The 18,786-nt window shown below is 43.3% G+C and overlaps 1 protein-coding gene across 1 annotated transcript; it reads left to right on the forward strand.

Moving 5' to 3' along the window:
• Nucleotides 1-333: 333 nt before the first annotated feature.
• Nucleotides 334-2,688, forward strand: lbx1a (ladybird homeobox 1a). Its single transcript, XM_037465974.2, has 2 exons — nt 334-1,094; nt 1,783-2,688. Exons 1-2 carry the CDS (start codon nt 788-790, stop codon nt 2,286-2,288), a joined length of 813 nt encoding a protein of 270 aa, XP_037321871.1. The 5' UTR covers nt 334-787; the 3' UTR covers nt 2,289-2,688.
• The last annotated feature ends 16,098 nt before the right edge of the window (nt 2,689-18,786 follow it).

Consider the following 18,786-nt stretch of genomic DNA (forward strand, 5'->3'; position numbering starts at 1 on the left):
AATCTATTATACAACGGGCTGTTTACATTATTACTATGAGTAATAAACGACCATGATAATGTATCAGAAATTATGGAGCGGTATCAGATTCTCTGCCTGAACAGGCAGTGCAGTGTGGAACTGTTTAAGAACTCCCCACCACCACACTCCCTTCTTAGCCACCCTCACTGGGAGGTGTCAAATATCAATCATTCCTATCATTCGCTTTTCTGAGCGTAATTAATTAGGCCCAAGATTGACGTGGAAGAGAGGTGGTTTGTCCAAATGTGCTGTGATCGAACGCGGTTCCAATTATATACGCCGCATACATATACAAATGAGAATGACACCACGTGTAGGGAAAACATTAGGTTGTTTTTTTGTGACAAATGATCTAATTTAGGAAGGAGAAATTGTTAAGTGGGCCCATTGCACTTTCTATTTGGACTCCTCCTTCCCCTTCGCGGTGAACTCTAATTACCGCTCCTAGTTATTTGGTGGGGAGCGCGAGAGTGAGAGCGAGGGACAGAAACAGAGCAGGAGATTGTAATTGATTGGGTTCGGTTCGCACCTTGCCTGTCGTTACCCAGGAAAAGTGGCTCAGAGACGCGGAGAGACAGCGAGTCAGAAGTGTCCGTGCAGCCTGCAGCTCTGCGGGCGACATGCGGCCAGAGACGCACCTGTGATCCGAGCGGCGGACCATCTTTACCGCCCACGCAGCTTCTCCTTTCCCTCCTCCGGCTCAGCACTGCGTCTCAATAAAATAACCGATCGGTCAGGTGTCACCACGATAAGGCGTGAGGCTGCCATGACCTCCGGGGACGACTCTAACGTGCGGAGGCGCAGTCCGTTGGACCAGCTGCCGCCGCCGGCCAACTCCAACAAGCCGCTGACGCCTTTCGGCATCGAGGACATTCTCAACAAGCCATCGGTGAGGAGGAGCTTCTCCCTGAGCGGCACGCCGCAACACTTCTCCGACAAGAAGCTGCTCTCGGAAGGCCACGGCCTGTCCAGCCGGGCGCTGCTCAGCCAGACCTCCCCGCTCTGCGCGCTGGAGGAGCTGGCCAGCAAAACCTTCAAGGGCTTGGAAGTCAGCGTGCTGCAGGCAGCCGAGGGTAAAACACTTGAATTTCATTTAAACGGGAATAATGTGCACGCTCACTGTATTGACATGTACAATTACAGCGCTTCCGAGGGTCGAACCGGAAGTGTTTACCAGTACATTTACCATTAGAATAAATAATAGTTTGGAAAGAAACATATCAGCGTAATTTTGATTTACAGTTTATTATAACGATGTATTATTGCGTAATTTGTGCAAAGGAAAGGTGCAGCAACAGTGGAAAATTGCGTTTCTGTTGCATCGATCATTCATTTATTGTGGAACTAGACAGCAAAATTACCATTCTTAAAAAATAGTAACTTGAAATATGCCAAAATTATATATTGCTCTTATTATACAATAAATAATATATTTCAAAGAATGAATTGATTATCAAATTCACATCCAAGAAGCCTCTGACGCCTTTCGGCATCGAGGACATCCTCAACAAGCCACCGGTAAGGAGGAGCTGGAAGAAAAACTGAATTGAAATGTTCTGAGATAACCTCCATTATGTTAATAAAGAAACGGGTCTGCTTGCTTCGTTTTGATTTCAGTATTTTATATACATTACAGTTATTCTCCTTCAGTAATTTTACTTGAGCTCTGAAGAATTTGCTCAACCGTTTTAGAACACAGGTGCGTTGCTTGAGGCTAACAGCTTTTGCCCCGCAGATCTACAATCTGTTTCTTCTTCCCAGGCCGGGACGGTCTGGCGGTCTTCGGCCAAAGAAACAACCCCAAAAAAAGGCGAAAGTCCCGCACGGCGTTCACCAACCACCAGATCTACGAGCTGGAGAAACGCTTCCTTTACCAGAAGTATTTGAGTCCGGCCGACCGAGACCAGATCGCCCAGCAGCTCGGTCTGACCAACGCGCAGGTCATCACCTGGTTCCAGAACCGGCGGGCCAAGCTTAAGCGGGACCTGGAGGAGATGAAGGCGGACGTGGAGTCCGCCAAGGTCGCGGGCACCGTGGCCATCGAGAAGCTCTCCAAGCTGGCCGAGCTGGAGAAGTGTGCGGCCGGCGTTCTGGGCGCGGGGGCCGTATCCGACCGGGTCTCCTCGCGGCCACGGTGCGACAACACGAAGGGCCTCGACTACAGCAGAGCGCGCGTGTTGTCTCCCTCGCCCGCGTCGTCCTGGTGCACAGACCGGCTGGGCAGCTGCTCGGCGGATGAAAATGACGAGATTGACGTGGACGACTAAACAAACAATTGCGTAGCGGTGTGAAATGTCAAACAACGCCATGTTAGCGGACAGAGCGAATTGCATCCTTCAAGCGCGGACGCGGAGCAAAGCTTACAACCGCCTCGGTGCTTTTGACCCGCTGCTTTCTGCGGGACCACACGCGTGCTCAAGAGATATATTCACAAGGGACGCCTTCTGCTCACAACCTCCGTGACACGTCAAGTCATATTCTCTCTGGATCTGACGTTGAAATTATCAAAGGGCATCTTATTGCAAATCTTTTTTTAATAAGCCCAAATGACCAAACGCAGAACATGGGCAAACAAACCCGATATTTCTATATTTATAATGCTTTGTACCATTTAAGTGCCTTTGGGACAGAACGCAAAACAATGTACAAATGTAAAATACGAATAATAACAATGGCCTTCTTGCATATCTATATGTGTTACATTGCGTGGAATTAAATAATATATTAAATAATGGAATCCCTGTCATATTTATATTTTACGTCCGTTCGGGAGGATTGTGTAAACTTGTCTTTCGACCCTCTGCGTGTGTTTTTATTTTTTATTCTCTGCGAGTAAAACAATCTGGAGCAAGGAGGCCCTGGAGTGTGTGTGAGTGTGTTTTGCCCCGTGGGGCCACTCTCCAGCAGCGCGCAATACGGAGACAAGCGTTTCTCCCTCGGCGCACAAAGGTCGGCCATGGGGGGTCTTTTCAGAGGCCGTATGGTTTTGAGGGTTATTCTCTCAATTAGGAGTCAACGTGATTGATTGACTTAACCCGTTCTTTATAAAGACGTGGCATTTCCCTTTTGTGGGGCATATCTCCGGGACGCACGTGCGTTAAAATGCGGCTATGAAAGTGAACGTGCGTTGCTGAGCGCGGGTCCGTCCGAAGCTCAAACTGAAATGCGTTGAAGAGAAAAAAAAAAAAGCTCACGGTCACACGCTTCATCGTTTCTGCATTAACTAGCATGTCATTTTCATCATGTACCCTAAAAAATACATATATACACAATAAAAACTAAAACATTAGTTTCATTTATTTTATCAGTAACTTAAAGCAACACAAAAGCTTGAGGGCGGCTACCAAATGTTTTAATTTTTTGGTCGAATTAACAATTGTTTCGGTAATTTCCCATTGGAATTTTTAAATATAAATATGCGATATATACATCACACACAAAATGTGGTCATATTTTCATTCATAGCCCACTGGCTTTTTTCCTGGAACTTTTTACTGTATCTTCTGGTTGATCTTTTATTGTAAAATATTCTTTTCAGACGATGCCCTTTTCTTCCATCATACAATTCTCATGAACGCCCCCGTTACATACGGCTATTATTATTATTGTCATCGTTGTTGATGTTTTTATAATATATATATATATATATATAATATAGCATATTATTGTTAAAATAATACAATGCTGCGATTATTGGTTAGTTGACCCTTTTAGCAGTGGACTTTATGCAATTATGTACAGTGCATTGGTTTCTTGTCCTATCCCATCCTATTGCATGCTGTCCTCCCCTGTGGTGTGGTGAGCGTAGAAGTGTGCTTTACCTCTGCCGGAGGGCAGGGCTTGATTGATCACTAAATAGGGCAGATTTGAAAGTTTTAGTTATAATCTCCTGTAGAGCCCCTTAACACTTCAAACTCCAATTTTATGGGCTATTGAACTAAGCGTGTTCCTGACAAAGTTGATATATGTATTAATTTTACTTTAACTAGTGATTAATTACTATCCACAAAATAATTATTTCAGAAGTTCTCCCTCTCCCGTCCAAATTTGCATATTAATCAAATTCGAGTTGATAATTCAGATGGAGAAAGGGATTTAGCTGCGAGGCATAACTCTCTCTTTCTCTGTTCACACACACTCAGCCTCTTGTCCCCCCCTCCCCCTCGAGGCTTGAGCTCTTTCTCTCTCTCCCTCTCCCCAGCGGCTAAGCTGCTTGTCGAGTGTATTAAAGTCAAGGATGCAGAACGAGCTCGGCTGGCTATTTGATGAAAACAGAAATTGCATGTCCTCTTATATGATGTGTTCATGCTGAGCAGGCTCTGCTGACAGGGCCAGCTGGGATTTTGCGAATGTTTGTGTGTGTGTGTGGGGGGGGGGGGTGGATCAGGGCTCTACATGTACAGTACGGGCTCGCAGGAGTCACCTGTCTAAATCCAAGGTTATTGATGAATGGAAAGGAATGTGAGGAAGTAAAGGGTTATAAACATCATAAGAACGTGTTGATGTCAGAAGAAATCTTCATGCGCTCACACTAACATTAACCGTGTTGTATATGGAAGCAGCAACCCAGTCTCACAAAAAACGTGTAATAGCTACGTTGGTCCACAAGGAAAAATGTGGTATTGTATTTTCTAGCGAGAAGTATGCTTTATACCTTTATAATCTTTTAACAGAGAATGTTTTGGGCACTTTTGGTCTTCACCCTCGGAGTGGAGCGTCACTTCTCGCTCTTCACGTTTCCTCCTTTTATTTGTCAGGGAAGCTGGCGCTCTATGCCACGTGGGTCTGACGATTCCATGGACTTAGAATTTTGCCGGGAAACGGCTGCGATATGGAAACTACATGTCTGCCCTGTGCGTGAAGCGCTTGGTGAGGCCTCCACCAAAGCCTCCCTGTATTTGTTCTCCTTTACTCAAAGTAAAAGCTTTACATATAAACTGTCCACGCACTAGGCTAACATAAGAGACTTCCAGGCTTCGTCCTTTATGTTTTATGGGGGTAAAGCCCTGGTAAACCATAGCACTAACAAATCGTAGCACTTAAATTGTACTTATAATCGCACTTTTTAATAATATGTTTTGAAACTGCTTATTTAATGAAAATTGTACTTTCCTGTTACTTGTTTGTGTTTGTTTAGAACCATTTCGGTTCTTTTTTGGGAGTAGAATATAGGGAAAAATGAAATTGCTTTACGTCAACTGTAAGTGAAATAAAAACAAATCAGATTTTTTGTTTTGATTCTAAGGCTGCATTGAGGATTTATACCTTAGTGGGCAAAAGGACATCCTCCCCCATGATGCATGTGTTTCACAGAAAGCTTCATGCCAACTGCCCCTGACCTTCTATGATGGAGGTTAATGTTCCCCCATGCTCAGAGAAAGAGTGCTAAGGATAGGTGACCCTTTTGCCTTTCCTCTACTGACACCTTGTGCTTGATCTGTTCTACCACATCTGTGAATGCAGATTGTAGTAGTAAATAAATGCAAACTAAAAAAGTCAAGGGACATGGATGATAAGAGATTTTCACCATTAGTGGGGATTTGTCCTGCACTTCCAAACACGTAACATATGCAACAAATGCTTTGACTATAATAAACTTACGACGTCTGATCAGTGGTGAACTAAGATTCAAATATCGATGGAAATATACGATGGATACATGGACATCAATCGTATATTTTATTATATATTTATGACGCAGCTGTTTGGAGGATACTGCAATACGAAATAAGGTAATAATGTCAAGTGTGTTTTCTGGTTTCATTTTTTATATTTTAAAAATGGCTATATATATAGTTTTGCAAATGTATATATCATTTGCAACCCTATTACTGGATAAAATGAAGTTGAATAGGGTCCGATTTGACAGATTTTGAATAAAGCACAATTGCATCAGTTTGACCCTGTTGGTAGTGCATTCATAAACTCAACGAGTGAAATATTTTGAACTTGAAATATAAATTGCATGTAAAAGGGATATGAAAGATGTCTTTACGCACCACCTTTCTAGTGACATTTCATTTATACATACATACAGCAAGCGTGAGGTGGGGGAAGACTGCCCCGATCGTTTATATATTTTAACTTAGGAAAAAGGGAACAAAAATAGCCCAGTAACACCACCCCAGGAAGTACCCAGGGAAAAGGAACTGAAAATTATGAATAAAGTTAATTACTAAATCTAAACAAAGGACAACACAAGTTCGTTACACTGAGAAGGCAGGAGACGGGTTTCCAAAAAAGAGATCCAAACATTTATTTTGATCACAATAAAAATAGTTACTCTAAAAAAAGGTTCTCTTATTGATACAGATTTACGTGTTTCCCAGGACTGGGGCCTTCGTGCTCAAGGTGAGTGAGGGGAGGGGTGAAGGTATAAACTTAAAATGGGGAGCACCGCAATCCACTTTTAACACTCCAAACACACACAAGGGCAAAGCAAAAAAAAGAAGGAAGTGAAAGACACTACACACGAGGGGACACCATCACCAAAAAGGATTCACCAGCAAGGCCCTCAGCACCTGGAATCACAAAGAGGGACAGTTAATGAGAGACCGGAAGTATATTTAACAACCACGTGCGTGTGTGTGGGGCTGTGGCAACTCAGTGGCGTCGGAGCAGGAATACTCATTCTGCAGTCAAACTACCAAATCCAGCTGCCAATTTGGCTAAAACCTTTTTCTTTACAGCTCGGAGAGAAGACAGCGAAAACAGCAGAGAGGAAGTTGACATTTCGCGAAGCATTTTCAGTGATTTGTGATCAAGATTCAAGGATAAGATTAGTATGAGTAAAAAAATAGTGATCCATTTGAAGATGGTTAAGTGTACTTACAAAACCTTTTTTTTGTAATATCACATTAATGGTGGAAAACGCTGATAGAAGATTTTGAAATCATCAGTCCGTCCCTCTGTGGTGGGACACGTGAAAGAAAAACTAAACTAAACCATAAATAATCAGTAGTTTGTTTTGTTTGTGTATATAAATGTGTTTGAAATTAAAGTGTTGTAATGGTAATTTGTCATTGTGAAACAGGCACATTGTGTAAATAACGAATGGTCTTCATGGTCTTCAACACTTTTGATGTCAATGAATCCTTTCTACCTGTGCAGCTTGATCTTTGGTATGTTATTTGAGTTATTTCCCCATTTTTTGTGAAATTACAGTTACAGGCAACACTTCAACTGAAATAAATGAAATTACAAAATATGTTTTTAGACATTTTTATACTATTTAATGAATATATTCCATTACTTTTGGGAAGACAACCCGTAACTCAACCAATTTCAAGCATCAAAACAGTTAGTTTATACCACCAGGGGGCAGTATACATGTATTAAAAACATTTGTCTGTACCCCTAATATGAGAAAGATAAATCTAATGCGGAGTTGACAGCTATATGACTGTAAGTGTAGCTCGTTGAGGATGTGTGACCACAGGGGTGCATCTATCAGTGATTCTAATCTGTTAGGTGGTGATTGCTGGACTGGATCCAAATGCAAACCGGAGACACAGTTCGAGGTCAAAAAATGGATTCATTCAGGGAATGAGGCTCGGGGGTGGGCTGCTGACTGGTAGGCAGGCTGAGCAGGGTATCGATCGTAGGCTGCGCGGAAATAGCTAGCATAAGAATCACAGGGACTGGAGGCAATCATCCGACAAAGGAGTCCAGGGGAGAGCAGGCTTTAACCGGTGCCCGATTGCTGATCAGCCACAGGTGCAACTGGTGAGAGCGCTCCTCTCAGCCGTCCCGCCCAGCCTGAAAACAAAAAAAAACAGCTAGCACCAAGGATCAAATATATCTAACTCAGTGAAGAAAAAAATGATAATTGCCATACAATCTTTATTGAGTGTGTGAATGTACAGTAATTATGTGTTTGTGTGGTTACACAAGAAAGCAGTCATGAAGAAATATCAGCACACTGCGAATACCCAACAGGAGAAATTAGCAGTAGCTATCTACAGCTAACTATGGGTAGCCGTGGCTCTCCCAGCCTGTGGTCAGTGGATATTCAACATGCTCAGCAAATCCAAAAATTTAAGGTGACATCTCTGCAGCTTCTTGTTGGGTGTGAATCGAGTGACAATTAACAGGTTGCCACAGAGACCAAAGAGTTGCCACAGCATAACACATCTGTAAAGGAAAAACCGGACTACGGAAGCCTAGGAGGCGTAAAAGAGATGAAACACAGTTTCCGCTAAAAGCAGATTTAACTCATCAAAATAAAATTCTCACACTCAAGGTGATGGCCCCACTCTTTGGGGGACCATCACCGAGATGCAGACAGAGATGGGGACCCTATGAAAAAGCGGAAGAGGAAAGGAGCTACCCGGCCCGGACGAAGCCCGGGGCCCCCATTTGGAGCCATGCTCTACAGGACCGATGTGTGAGGGATCGATTGCTTCTGTCTCGCTCCTCTACTTGATCAATCCTGCTCAAGAATGAGGTTCAGGCCGCCTAAGCTCCTTTATATACAGACACAGGAAGAAATACAGAAATGTAGAATTGAATTATCTTCTGTTTAGGTATCAACTTATATTAATACATTCATGCATTTATTTATTTATGTCATTTTTTGTCCTCCATAGTCAGTTTTTATTCATTCTAACGAAGAAATGCCTTTTCTGTTTGTCTAATCTTGTTAAAACAGAGGTGTGTTCTCTTCCTGTGGGGTATTGCTACGTTTCCACCTCAGTTGAAGGTGGGGAACGTAAACGGCTGTGCTGGTGCACCCAATGTAACCAGAAGTGGACGGTGAAGTAGGGTGGGGTGCAGCTGACAAAAATAAAGAGACATGACAACCAGAACTCGCATTTGGTCCTTGTGGGACGTTTAGTAATTCAGAAAGATCACACCACACAAGTACACACACAACCACTGGGAAACCATAAATATAACTATAACTAAGGAAGGGAGGAGAAGGGAATTTTGGGACTGGGGTCCAAGTAATGAAATTCAGGTCCCTTTTCTTCTACATACCTATCCCTACCCAACACAGTTTATCACTTAACCAGCTTTCCTCTCTATTGCCAAAACTACAGGGGTGACACCTGACCAGCTAACATAGTGTGTGTAACAGATTAACCTACATGATGCAAATGTACACCCATCGGCCGAACTACCTACCCCTTCTCCAGAACTCAGGTAACGTACAGAGCAAAACAGGATATCACCCAACAGGAGTTTTTGACGGACTATACTCTTCATGTAGTATATACTCTCTCCCCTCTTTCCTCTCTGCAACAGCAAGGCTGGTTTATATAGGCCCCAGTTAATTTTTTTTTTTTTTTTTTTTTACGGCGGTTGGCAACCATCTTATAGGTGCATTACCGCCATGCCCCAGTTCTTCAGACAGGCCACGCCTCCTCACCCACAGCCAACCAGCACACCTGTGAACTCTAGACACACAGAGAACATGCACTCTACCTCACTCACACACCCACACAGTTAAAGGAACAGGACAACAAAACATGGGACGTGTAACCGGGATTAAGCTGACATATCCAGGTTATCCTGGAGAAATTTAGCTTGGACTTGGTTATAGGAAAGCAGGTTCAATTAAACCTGCGCGCAAGGAGCTCTTACGTCTGCGTCACTTTACATTTCTCTGAAAACGCAGAAGCATAAACTAGGCTTAAGTCAAGCAGCGCTTTATCACTTAGCTGCAATACCCCCATGGTTGGGAGCAGGTTTTGTTCAATAAACCTCAAGTTTCTTTCAGTCTCCTCCCTGACACGAGCCCAGCCAATGACAGAGCGCTCTTAGCTACATAGTTGGGAGAGAGTATAGAATTAATATACGGAGAATATTAGTAAAGCTACTTTATGCAGAGCCGTGAGAAAAGTGTTCATCGCTCTGAAAAGTCTTTTAAACAATTGTTCCCTGAACACCAACCAGTGAGAGCCATTACAGAGGAGTTCCACAGGATGGTATAAAATACATTATAAGTTCAATACCATTGTACCAGTTTTTACTAGCGATATTATTTTTATTAAATATAAGCATGGGTGTGTATTTCAAGCCTGTGTGTAGTGCATTCTAACAGTGTAAAAAATGTAATTTTCCCACTGCGAATTAGTACTTAGTGCGAATTAAACGTATTGATGTACATTAAATAACAACTCACAACACTATAATGGACTTTACGCGTTGACCCGAGCAGCAGTCTTCTCCCATTTTCGTTTGTCTTTTTCTGCAGTAGCGGTGTTGCTTTTATTCCTAATTGTTGGAATGCATTCCAAGTATTGTTCTTCGAATTCAACTTATATATAAGTATATTCAACTTATTCTGCGCCCCCTTTCAACTCCTTCACACTTTCAGCTATTAAGGCCATTCAAATATTAAAATGTTCAGCTCCTTCAGGAGAGGGGTGCTATGACATTTTAGCTCTTATAATTGAATTTATATTAATTAAAATCATGAACTTTTTTAACATTGTTTTGAAATGGAGTTTGTTTTCAGCTTTTCCAATCGTTCAGCTAGAGACAGCATTTAAATTTTCAAATGTTGACCAAGTCTTAACAAATTTATTTAAAAAACAGCTTGTTGATGTCTATTCTACTTTTTTCATAATCACTAGCCGTGTCAGAGTTCAGTAAAAAAATGGCACTTTTGCTTTTACGGCCACAATATTCACTTTTCAGGCTTCATTTTTGGATTAAAATGATGCTGTGCTTGTGCTGGTCGGACTCGTAGAGTATGGAATCCCACAGTTATTTACTTTTGCTCCAGGGGGCATTTGTTTGAGGTGTGGATTCTGAGTAAATCACTGTGTGTCTACCCCTGTCAGCTCGGGCTCTGTCTGTGACTCATAGCTGATCCAAATCAGCCTATTAGTGCAGACTGACATGACCTCCTTCTCTCCACCTTCTCTCATCATTTCAAAACAACCCCCGGAAAGAAGCTTAATTAGTGATGTACATTAATAAAACATGGATTATTGTGGAAGGAGAGGGTGAGAGTGAGTGTGAGAGAGGGGCTCGGTGTGTCCTAAGAAGTCCCCCGGCAGTCTGAGCCTATAGCAGCTTAACTAAGGGCTGGTCCAGGCTAACCTGAGCCAGCCCTAACTATAAGCGATATCAAAGAAGAACGTTTTTAGCTTTATCTTAAATGAGCTGACCGAGTCTGCCCCCCGGACTGAAAGTGGAAGCTGGTTCCACAAAAGAGGAGCTTGATAACTGAAGGCTCTGGCCCCCATACTACTTTTTTAAAACTCTAGGAACCACAAGTAACCCAGCATCTATGGAGCGCAGATGCCTTGTAGGGCAATCCGGTGTAACAAGAACAAGGAAAGATGAGCCCTATCAATTAACAGCTTCTTAGTTTGAATAACAAATAGTCTCTCAACCCCCCACACACTCACCCAATACCATCATTTCAAAATAAAAGCTGCAACGATTATCTGTAATTTCACCAGTTTAGGATACAGCTGTTTCGTTGAATACTTATTGGTCTTTCAAATAGTACTACAACCACTACTAATATTTCTAGATGAGGCCCATCAATTAATAACTTCTTAACTTTCTTAGCTTAGGGCGACTGTGGGTGAGTGGGGAGCGCGGCCGTCCTCCAATCAGAGGGTTGGCGGTCTGATCTCAGGCCCGGCTCACCTGCATGTCAAAATATCCTGGGGAAAGACAATTAACCCCAGCATTGCTCCTCTAGCCGTGACTACAGTGTGTGAATGTTAGTTACTGATGGGCAGGTGCTACTGTGTATGGTAGGTCTTGTCATTAGTGTATGAATGGGTGAATTAGCGTTAAAGGGGTTTGAGTGGTCAGAAGACTAGAAAAGCGCCATACACATTTTACCAAGTCTATTTATTTTGAATGACAAACATTCCGTCTCCCAAACCCCCCCCCCTCTCCCAATTCCATTATTTCAAAAATAAAAGCCTCAATGATTATCTGTACCTCAACCATAAAGCACAGAATGAAGCTGTTTTGTTAAAATACAAACTGCTCTTTCAAATACTAGAGCAACTAGTACTTCTACGATAATTACAACTATAACTAGGAGTTAACCTTAAATTACTACAAAAATAAAATTCACAACTTTTATTATTTTTTTCATATCAGCTTCTCACATTTCGGTATTTTCAGCAATTTATCAATTTATTTTAACTTCTATTTCTATTCTTTCAGCAATGTTTAGAATTAATTTCAGCTTTTTTCCATTTCTGTACTTTAAGCAACTTTCTGAAATGAATTTCAGCTCCATGCATTCCAACGCATTTTCAGCAGGAAATGCATTTTCTAGTTACAATTTCATACTCGCCATATGCTTGCATTAATATTTCTAGCGCAATAGGAGTGAAGTATGCAGACCGATCGTTGTTGCCATGGTAAATCGTAGTATTGTGGCTCCATTCATGCTGCCTTTTTAGTGTGGTGGTGCACGTGCTCAACTCTGAGTCAACCTACTCCGAGTTGATTGAACCAACTCTAAACAGCTGTTGTGAAACTAAAAACATGGAGTTACCATCCATGATTTCTACCAGAATTTGGGATTATGATTGTTATACCTCTATGAACCACCGGGGGGCGTGTTCTCCCTGCATATAGAGTTAGAACAACTCCAGTTCACGGTATGTGATACCCATCTTTGTTAATTATGGAAAGTTCCCTGGGTATATGTTTCCTAAGATGATGGGAAGTTCTCATGGCAGTCAGTAGGAGAAACCTAACTATCTATATACAGTATATATATATAAATATATAAAACATTTGCATTAGAATAGAACAGAGCTAGAGGAACCCCGACATTGCCCCTCAAGGCAGCTGCTACAACTGGAAGCCAGTGGATGACATCAAGGCTTTGAAATGGTCAACTCCTTTCAGACAACCACTTTTTAAAGATAGTCATTGTTTTAATGTTGAGATCAACAATGACATTTATTCAGCAAATTAGTGAAGTTAATCTGCTGATCGGCACCAATTCTGGCTCCAAAATAAGACAGAATTAGTGTGGACTCATCATGAACGAGTATGCTGGTTTTTAGCACCGCATGCAGTTTTGGCACTTTTCCGCACTTTTCCGGGTTACGTTTTTTTTTATGTTTAGCATGACTAAAACAAACTAGAAAATGCATTTCCTGCTCAAAATGCATTGGAATGCTAAGAAAAAAATTTTAAATGCTGAAAATACAGAAAAAGAAAAAGTTGAAATTCATTTGAAAGGATTACTGAAAATACAGAAATGAGAAAAACAAAGGAGTTTTAAAGAGTTGCAAATATATACAGAAATACATTTGAAAAGATTGTTGAAAATACAGACATCAAAAAAGTTTAAATGACTTTAAAATAATTGCTGTAAATACAGAAATGACAAAAGCTGATGATTAAAAATGTATTTTTGTAATAATATAAGTAGTAGTTATAGTTGTAATTGTGGTAGTAGCTGTACTAGCAGTAGAAAATCTAGAAGTAGTAGTACTAGTAGAATCAGCTGTAGTACTAATACTATTAGTCATCGTAGTATTTGTATTAACATTAGTCGTAGTATTAAAAGCAGTACAAAAACTAATATTACTACTCTCACTAGTTTAAAAAGTCAGTTGCCGTGTCAGTAGTAGTTTTTCTAGTATTTCAACAAAACAGCTTCATCTTGACATTTATGGTTAAGGTACAGATAACCATTGACGCTTTTATTTTGAAAGGATGGAATTGGGTAAGGGGCGGTTGGGAGGCAGAATGCTTGTTATTCAAACTTAGAAGAAAATAATTGACAGGCCTCATCAAACATTACAGTAAGAATTCACTCCATGGGGGGTTTATCGTGAAATTATAGGATGGTGGAGGAGGAAGAGAAAAAAAGAGAAATGAAAGGAAAAGAGGAGGGGGAGAAAGAATGTGATAGAGAGAGAAAGGGAAAGAGACAGAGACAGACCGGGAGTGAGGAGGAAGGGGGGGCATGTAAGAGGTTTTGTGATGTTGGTCTGTTGACAGAAAGCATAGCTGCGTTATGTGACTACTAATCAGCTATTATGGTTCAACTGACAATCATTGAGGCAGAGGCAGGACTCAGATGCAGATGACTTCGAGGCCAAAAATAACTTTATAATGAATCCAGAAAACAATCAAGGGAAAAAGCCAAAGACACGACGACGCTCGGACATTCAGACACCAACAACATGTAATGACGCGTCGAGGAACAAGAGACTGACCTGGCTTAAATACACAGGGGAGGTGCAAGTGATTGGAAACAGATGGGAACACTCATCGACCCAGTAGACAATCACCGGGGGAAGACAGGACAAGGCAGGAAGTGAAGTTACCCCAGGGACACGAGACATAAAACTACAAAATAAAACAAGACATGGACTCAAACCATGACAGAACCCCCTCAAGGGCCAAATTCCAGATGGCCCTAAAGGGCGGGCGGAACCAGGGGCGAAGCAGATAAGGGGCGGGAGCGTGGGGACCCGAAGGCGATGGTCAGCCCGGGAAATCCGGTGGACGTGCCGGCCGACGGTCAAGCGGCCGGGATAGCGGCCATGCGTTGGGGTCTCCGGGGTTCGGAGGTCAGGTGTGGGGGTCTCCGGGCGTCGACCGGGGCGGAGGTCGGGGTTGGCTTGGACGGCGGCCAGGCATCGGCTGCAAGACGCAGGGCGTTCGGGGGCTCCGGCGGCAGGACACTGGGTTCCGGTCTCGGGGATTCCAGCTTCAGGACATTTCAGACAGCACCCCAAAGGGCGGGGGGGAGGGGGACAGGAGGGAGGGGGCACGAGTTAGAGGGACGGGACTGGAGCCCGGACTGGCACAGTCAGGCGTCGTGGAGCCAGGGGCGGGGGGCGAGCCTTGGAGGCGGGGGCGTGGGTCTTGGAGCCGGAGGCTTGGGGCATTGCAGACCAGCGCAGACGGCGTGTGCCGAGGGTTGCTGCGGCCCAGCAAGGACGGAGTAGGTGGCCTGTAGGTGGGCAGCCAGCTCCAGCACCTTCTTCCAGCGGGATCCGGTGACTGGAACCTGGAAACTGGCCTTCAAATCCGAGGTCCATGTGGCACCCTCAGAGCGGCTAGGGCGACGTCCGGAACGCCTTCCTGAGAAGCCCGCTGGGGATCCCAAGGCAGCGTTACACCCAAGACGGGCCCCCAGCTAAACGCTGCGTGGCCCACCTCAAGCCAGACGGGTACCGGGGAGAACTCCGCTGAGCCCTTTTGAGGTTGCGTCATTCTTGCTGGTGGGTGCAGTCAGAGGCAGGACTTGGATGTAGAGTTTCAGGCGAAAAGTCACTTTTGAATAAATCCAAAATCCACAAAATCAGAAAACCGTCAAGGGAAAAAGCCAGGACAAGGCAGGAAGTGAAGTTACCCTAGGGACACGAGAGACATGAAACTACAAAATAAAACAAGACATGGACCCAAACCGTGACACACCTCAACCCTCACCCTCAATGCCCGCCGCCGTGTCTATCAACGACACATTCACTCACGTTAAACGCTTTCAGTGGATGGCGTGGTCCTTGCTAGTGAATTAGTAAATTGAAGCCAACTTTCACCCTCACTGAATATTGAATAGTCCAGTTATGATCAGATATACGATTGGTTGTACAAGCCTTTTTTAAACGTGTTTTTGGGTGTAAATGTGAAATGCTTAAAAACATGGACTCTTCAGTGTCTAGTGTATGAATGTGCAGATCTCAAGTTCCTTCCCAAGGCATCCTGAAAAAGAGTTTTGCAGCCTCGCCTCAGGGAAACTTACCAAAAGTGTGGGACGGAAAAAGGACGGGAAAATAAATATTATTATGTGCATCCTGGATATTTATTTTCACATTGAGAGTTAAAGTGCATTTCGAATTTATAAAAAACGCTTCATTCATCTCCACGAACTCATGGACCGGGTGCTGCATATGCTGTCGCCTACTTGGATGATGTAATTATCCATAGTACCACCTGGGCGGAGCATGTGCGGCGAGTGGGTGCGATGCTGGAGTCCCTGAGACAGGCTGGGCTCACCGCCAACCCAGGGTAGTGTGCAGTTAGACGGGGGGAACCTGGAAAGGTCAGGTACAGCACGGTGCTCTCCTTGCGCTACCTCCTACTACCTCCTGGGACGCTCATTCACCCTCTCTTCAGACCACGCCCCGCTCCAATGGCTCTACCGCATGAAGGATACCAACGGCCGGATGACTCTTGGTATCTGGCTACGCAGCCTTTTAACTTCAAGGTGGTCAATAGGCCGGGGGCGGAGATGGTCATGCCAGACTTCCTCTCCCGCCCTCTTGAAGGGGCGCGGGGTGGGGGGGGGGGGCAGTAGGTTAGGCCGGATGGCTCCCCGGCCTAAGTCGGGCGTGGGTTTGGCTTGGCTACAGAGGGGAGAGAGCAGCGTGATCGTAACTCTGAGCCCCCCCTAGGCACCCACACGGTTACACTGTCATGTCAAGAAAAATGTGTTAGTCAGGTTGTCTCATGTCTGTCTTGTGAATTCCTGTTTTATTTTGAAAACTAACCTTCCTCTTGTTTCAGGCATTTGCCTCTTCCCCCTGTGTGTGTTTCTGATTATCTGCCCTGCCCCTGATTGATTCCACCTGTGCCCCCACCCTGTGAGTGTATATATATTGGCCGAGTCTTCCTTTGTCCTGTGCCAGTTTGTCACGCGTTACTGTAATTAAAAAGTAGAAGTACACAAAAAAACTACTCAAAGTATTTTTTAAAATCTGTAATTTTACTTTGCTACATTTTAAATCATATCCGTTACGGAGTAAAGAAAATGCAAAGAAAAAAAAACGCGTGCAGGAAACTAACGTTACTGCATTGATTGAGTGATGAGCGGGAGAAAGAACGCGCTAAACAAGAATGATGGAGACGGACAAAACAGATGCAAACCCAGCTGAAATCGAATGATAATACGAAGCGTAGCAGCTAAACCGTAAGTACGTAGATTTTCACAGTAAGAATCGACGCAACCGTCTAATGACAGCGGTTACCAGGGTAACGAGGAGAAAAGTTCATTAACGGATATAAATAAATAATCCTGATCTGACGGGATGTGTTAGCAGCAGTTGACTACACTCGCTGCTCTTGGCTCTGATATTTATTGTCCACGTATTGTTTTGCTTCAGTGAGCAGAGCAGAGATCGCAGAGTAAACGGTCTGCCACTGGAGTGCAAACGTCCCGACGTCAGTTATTTTTGCTATTACACTTTAATTTGTAAAGGTCTTCCTTCAATTAAAAACAACTAGATTTGAGATTTATTTTCCCTTGTCTTTTTTTAACCATACTAGAATCCTGCACCCCACCCAGCTGTTAAAAAAGTAACTCAGTAACTTTTCCTCTGAGTAAATTTTTAGACTGGTAACTTTACTTGTACTTCAGTCAAATTTTACTTAAGTAACAGTACTTTTACTTGAGTACAAAATATTGTTACTTTTTCCACCTCTGATCTTTTCCACCTCTGATCTATTCTAACTTTTATTAACAAGACGAGACAAAAATGTTGGTGGTTGTCACAATACTTTTTACCCCCTAAATTCCCTATACAGCGGGCCGTAACGGGGGTTATTAAGTGTTATAACATCACTACAGACGGCAACGACTATTTTTTACAGTTTGAGTGTGCACTTCCTTGGTTTAGCTCAGCTGTCTCAGTTTAGCTAACTGTTAGCAGGCTACACCCGCAGAACTTCAGAGACCAATGTGCGTGAAGATGAAGAGACGTTTAACAGCTAGGGGCTGTTCGGAAGACAGGCGGCCAGCAGATGTACATGCAAACCTGGCTGCTCCGTTTTCTGGCGACCGTAGCCAGCGTTTCGACACACACACAGTTCAAACAGTTCACACGCCACATCTCGAGAAGACAGTGTTAAACCGTCTCGGCTACCGTACGTTCATTTTTACGCAACACGGACACGCGAGCACACGTGACTGGTGGAGGCTTTCACAGTGAATTCCTTTGTAATGTAAAATGTATTGATTTGTCACATGTCATTTATATTAGCTCACACAAAAGCTTTATCCATTTGTTCCTGGCCCGGCCCCTCTGTCAAATTTTAGAACCCATTGTGGCCCATGAGTCAAAACGTTTGCCCACCTCTGCTATAGACCTATCTTAGGAGGGATATCTAATGGAAAACCTAAGTACTGCAAGTTAGACTATTATGCAGTTGTAGGTACAACTGAGCCTGAGAAGGGAAGAAAAGGAGTACAATATGGCTATTAAATGTGACTAGAATGTTCTTAGTTTTCATTTATGAAAACTAGACTTAAACTAATATGCATTTTTGTCTAAAGACCAAGAGTAAATCAAAAATAGCAGCCAAAATTACACACTGATGCATTGGCACAACAAGACGTCGATGGGCACTTAGAGAATTGCCAAATATCAATGTAATTCTGGGATTTGTTAAATGCTATTATCTTCCATCTGCACAGACAACACAGGAACCTGATAAATGGTTGCCCACTCAAGTCAATAGCTGTCATAAACGCCATTGAGTCAATTGCAACACGTTTATATTTATATTCATTTGTTTGAAGACCTAGGGGGAGACCCTGATTCTTTTGTCTCGTGGTTTTTGCAGTCAACTCCACTAACAGCGAGCTAGATGTACGTGCTGCTCTTATTCTACAAAGTGGTATTTATGTGGAGCACTTGTGTATGTGGACACCACACCGTAAATTGAGCCCAGCCCACAGTCTTTAATCCAAACCATCCATACTGAATGTGGAACAGTATTTACTCACACTGTGAACCCATGTAACGATGGAAATACAGAGACATAGCAGAGGTACAACGAGATGTGAGGGGAGGGGCGTGTGTGTGTGTG

The sequence above is a fragment of the Pungitius pungitius genome, chromosome 13 (genome assembly GCF_949316345.1).
Source record: "Pungitius pungitius chromosome 13, fPunPun2.1, whole genome shotgun sequence".
NCBI lineage: Eukaryota > Metazoa > Chordata > Actinopteri > Perciformes > Gasterosteidae > Pungitius > Pungitius pungitius.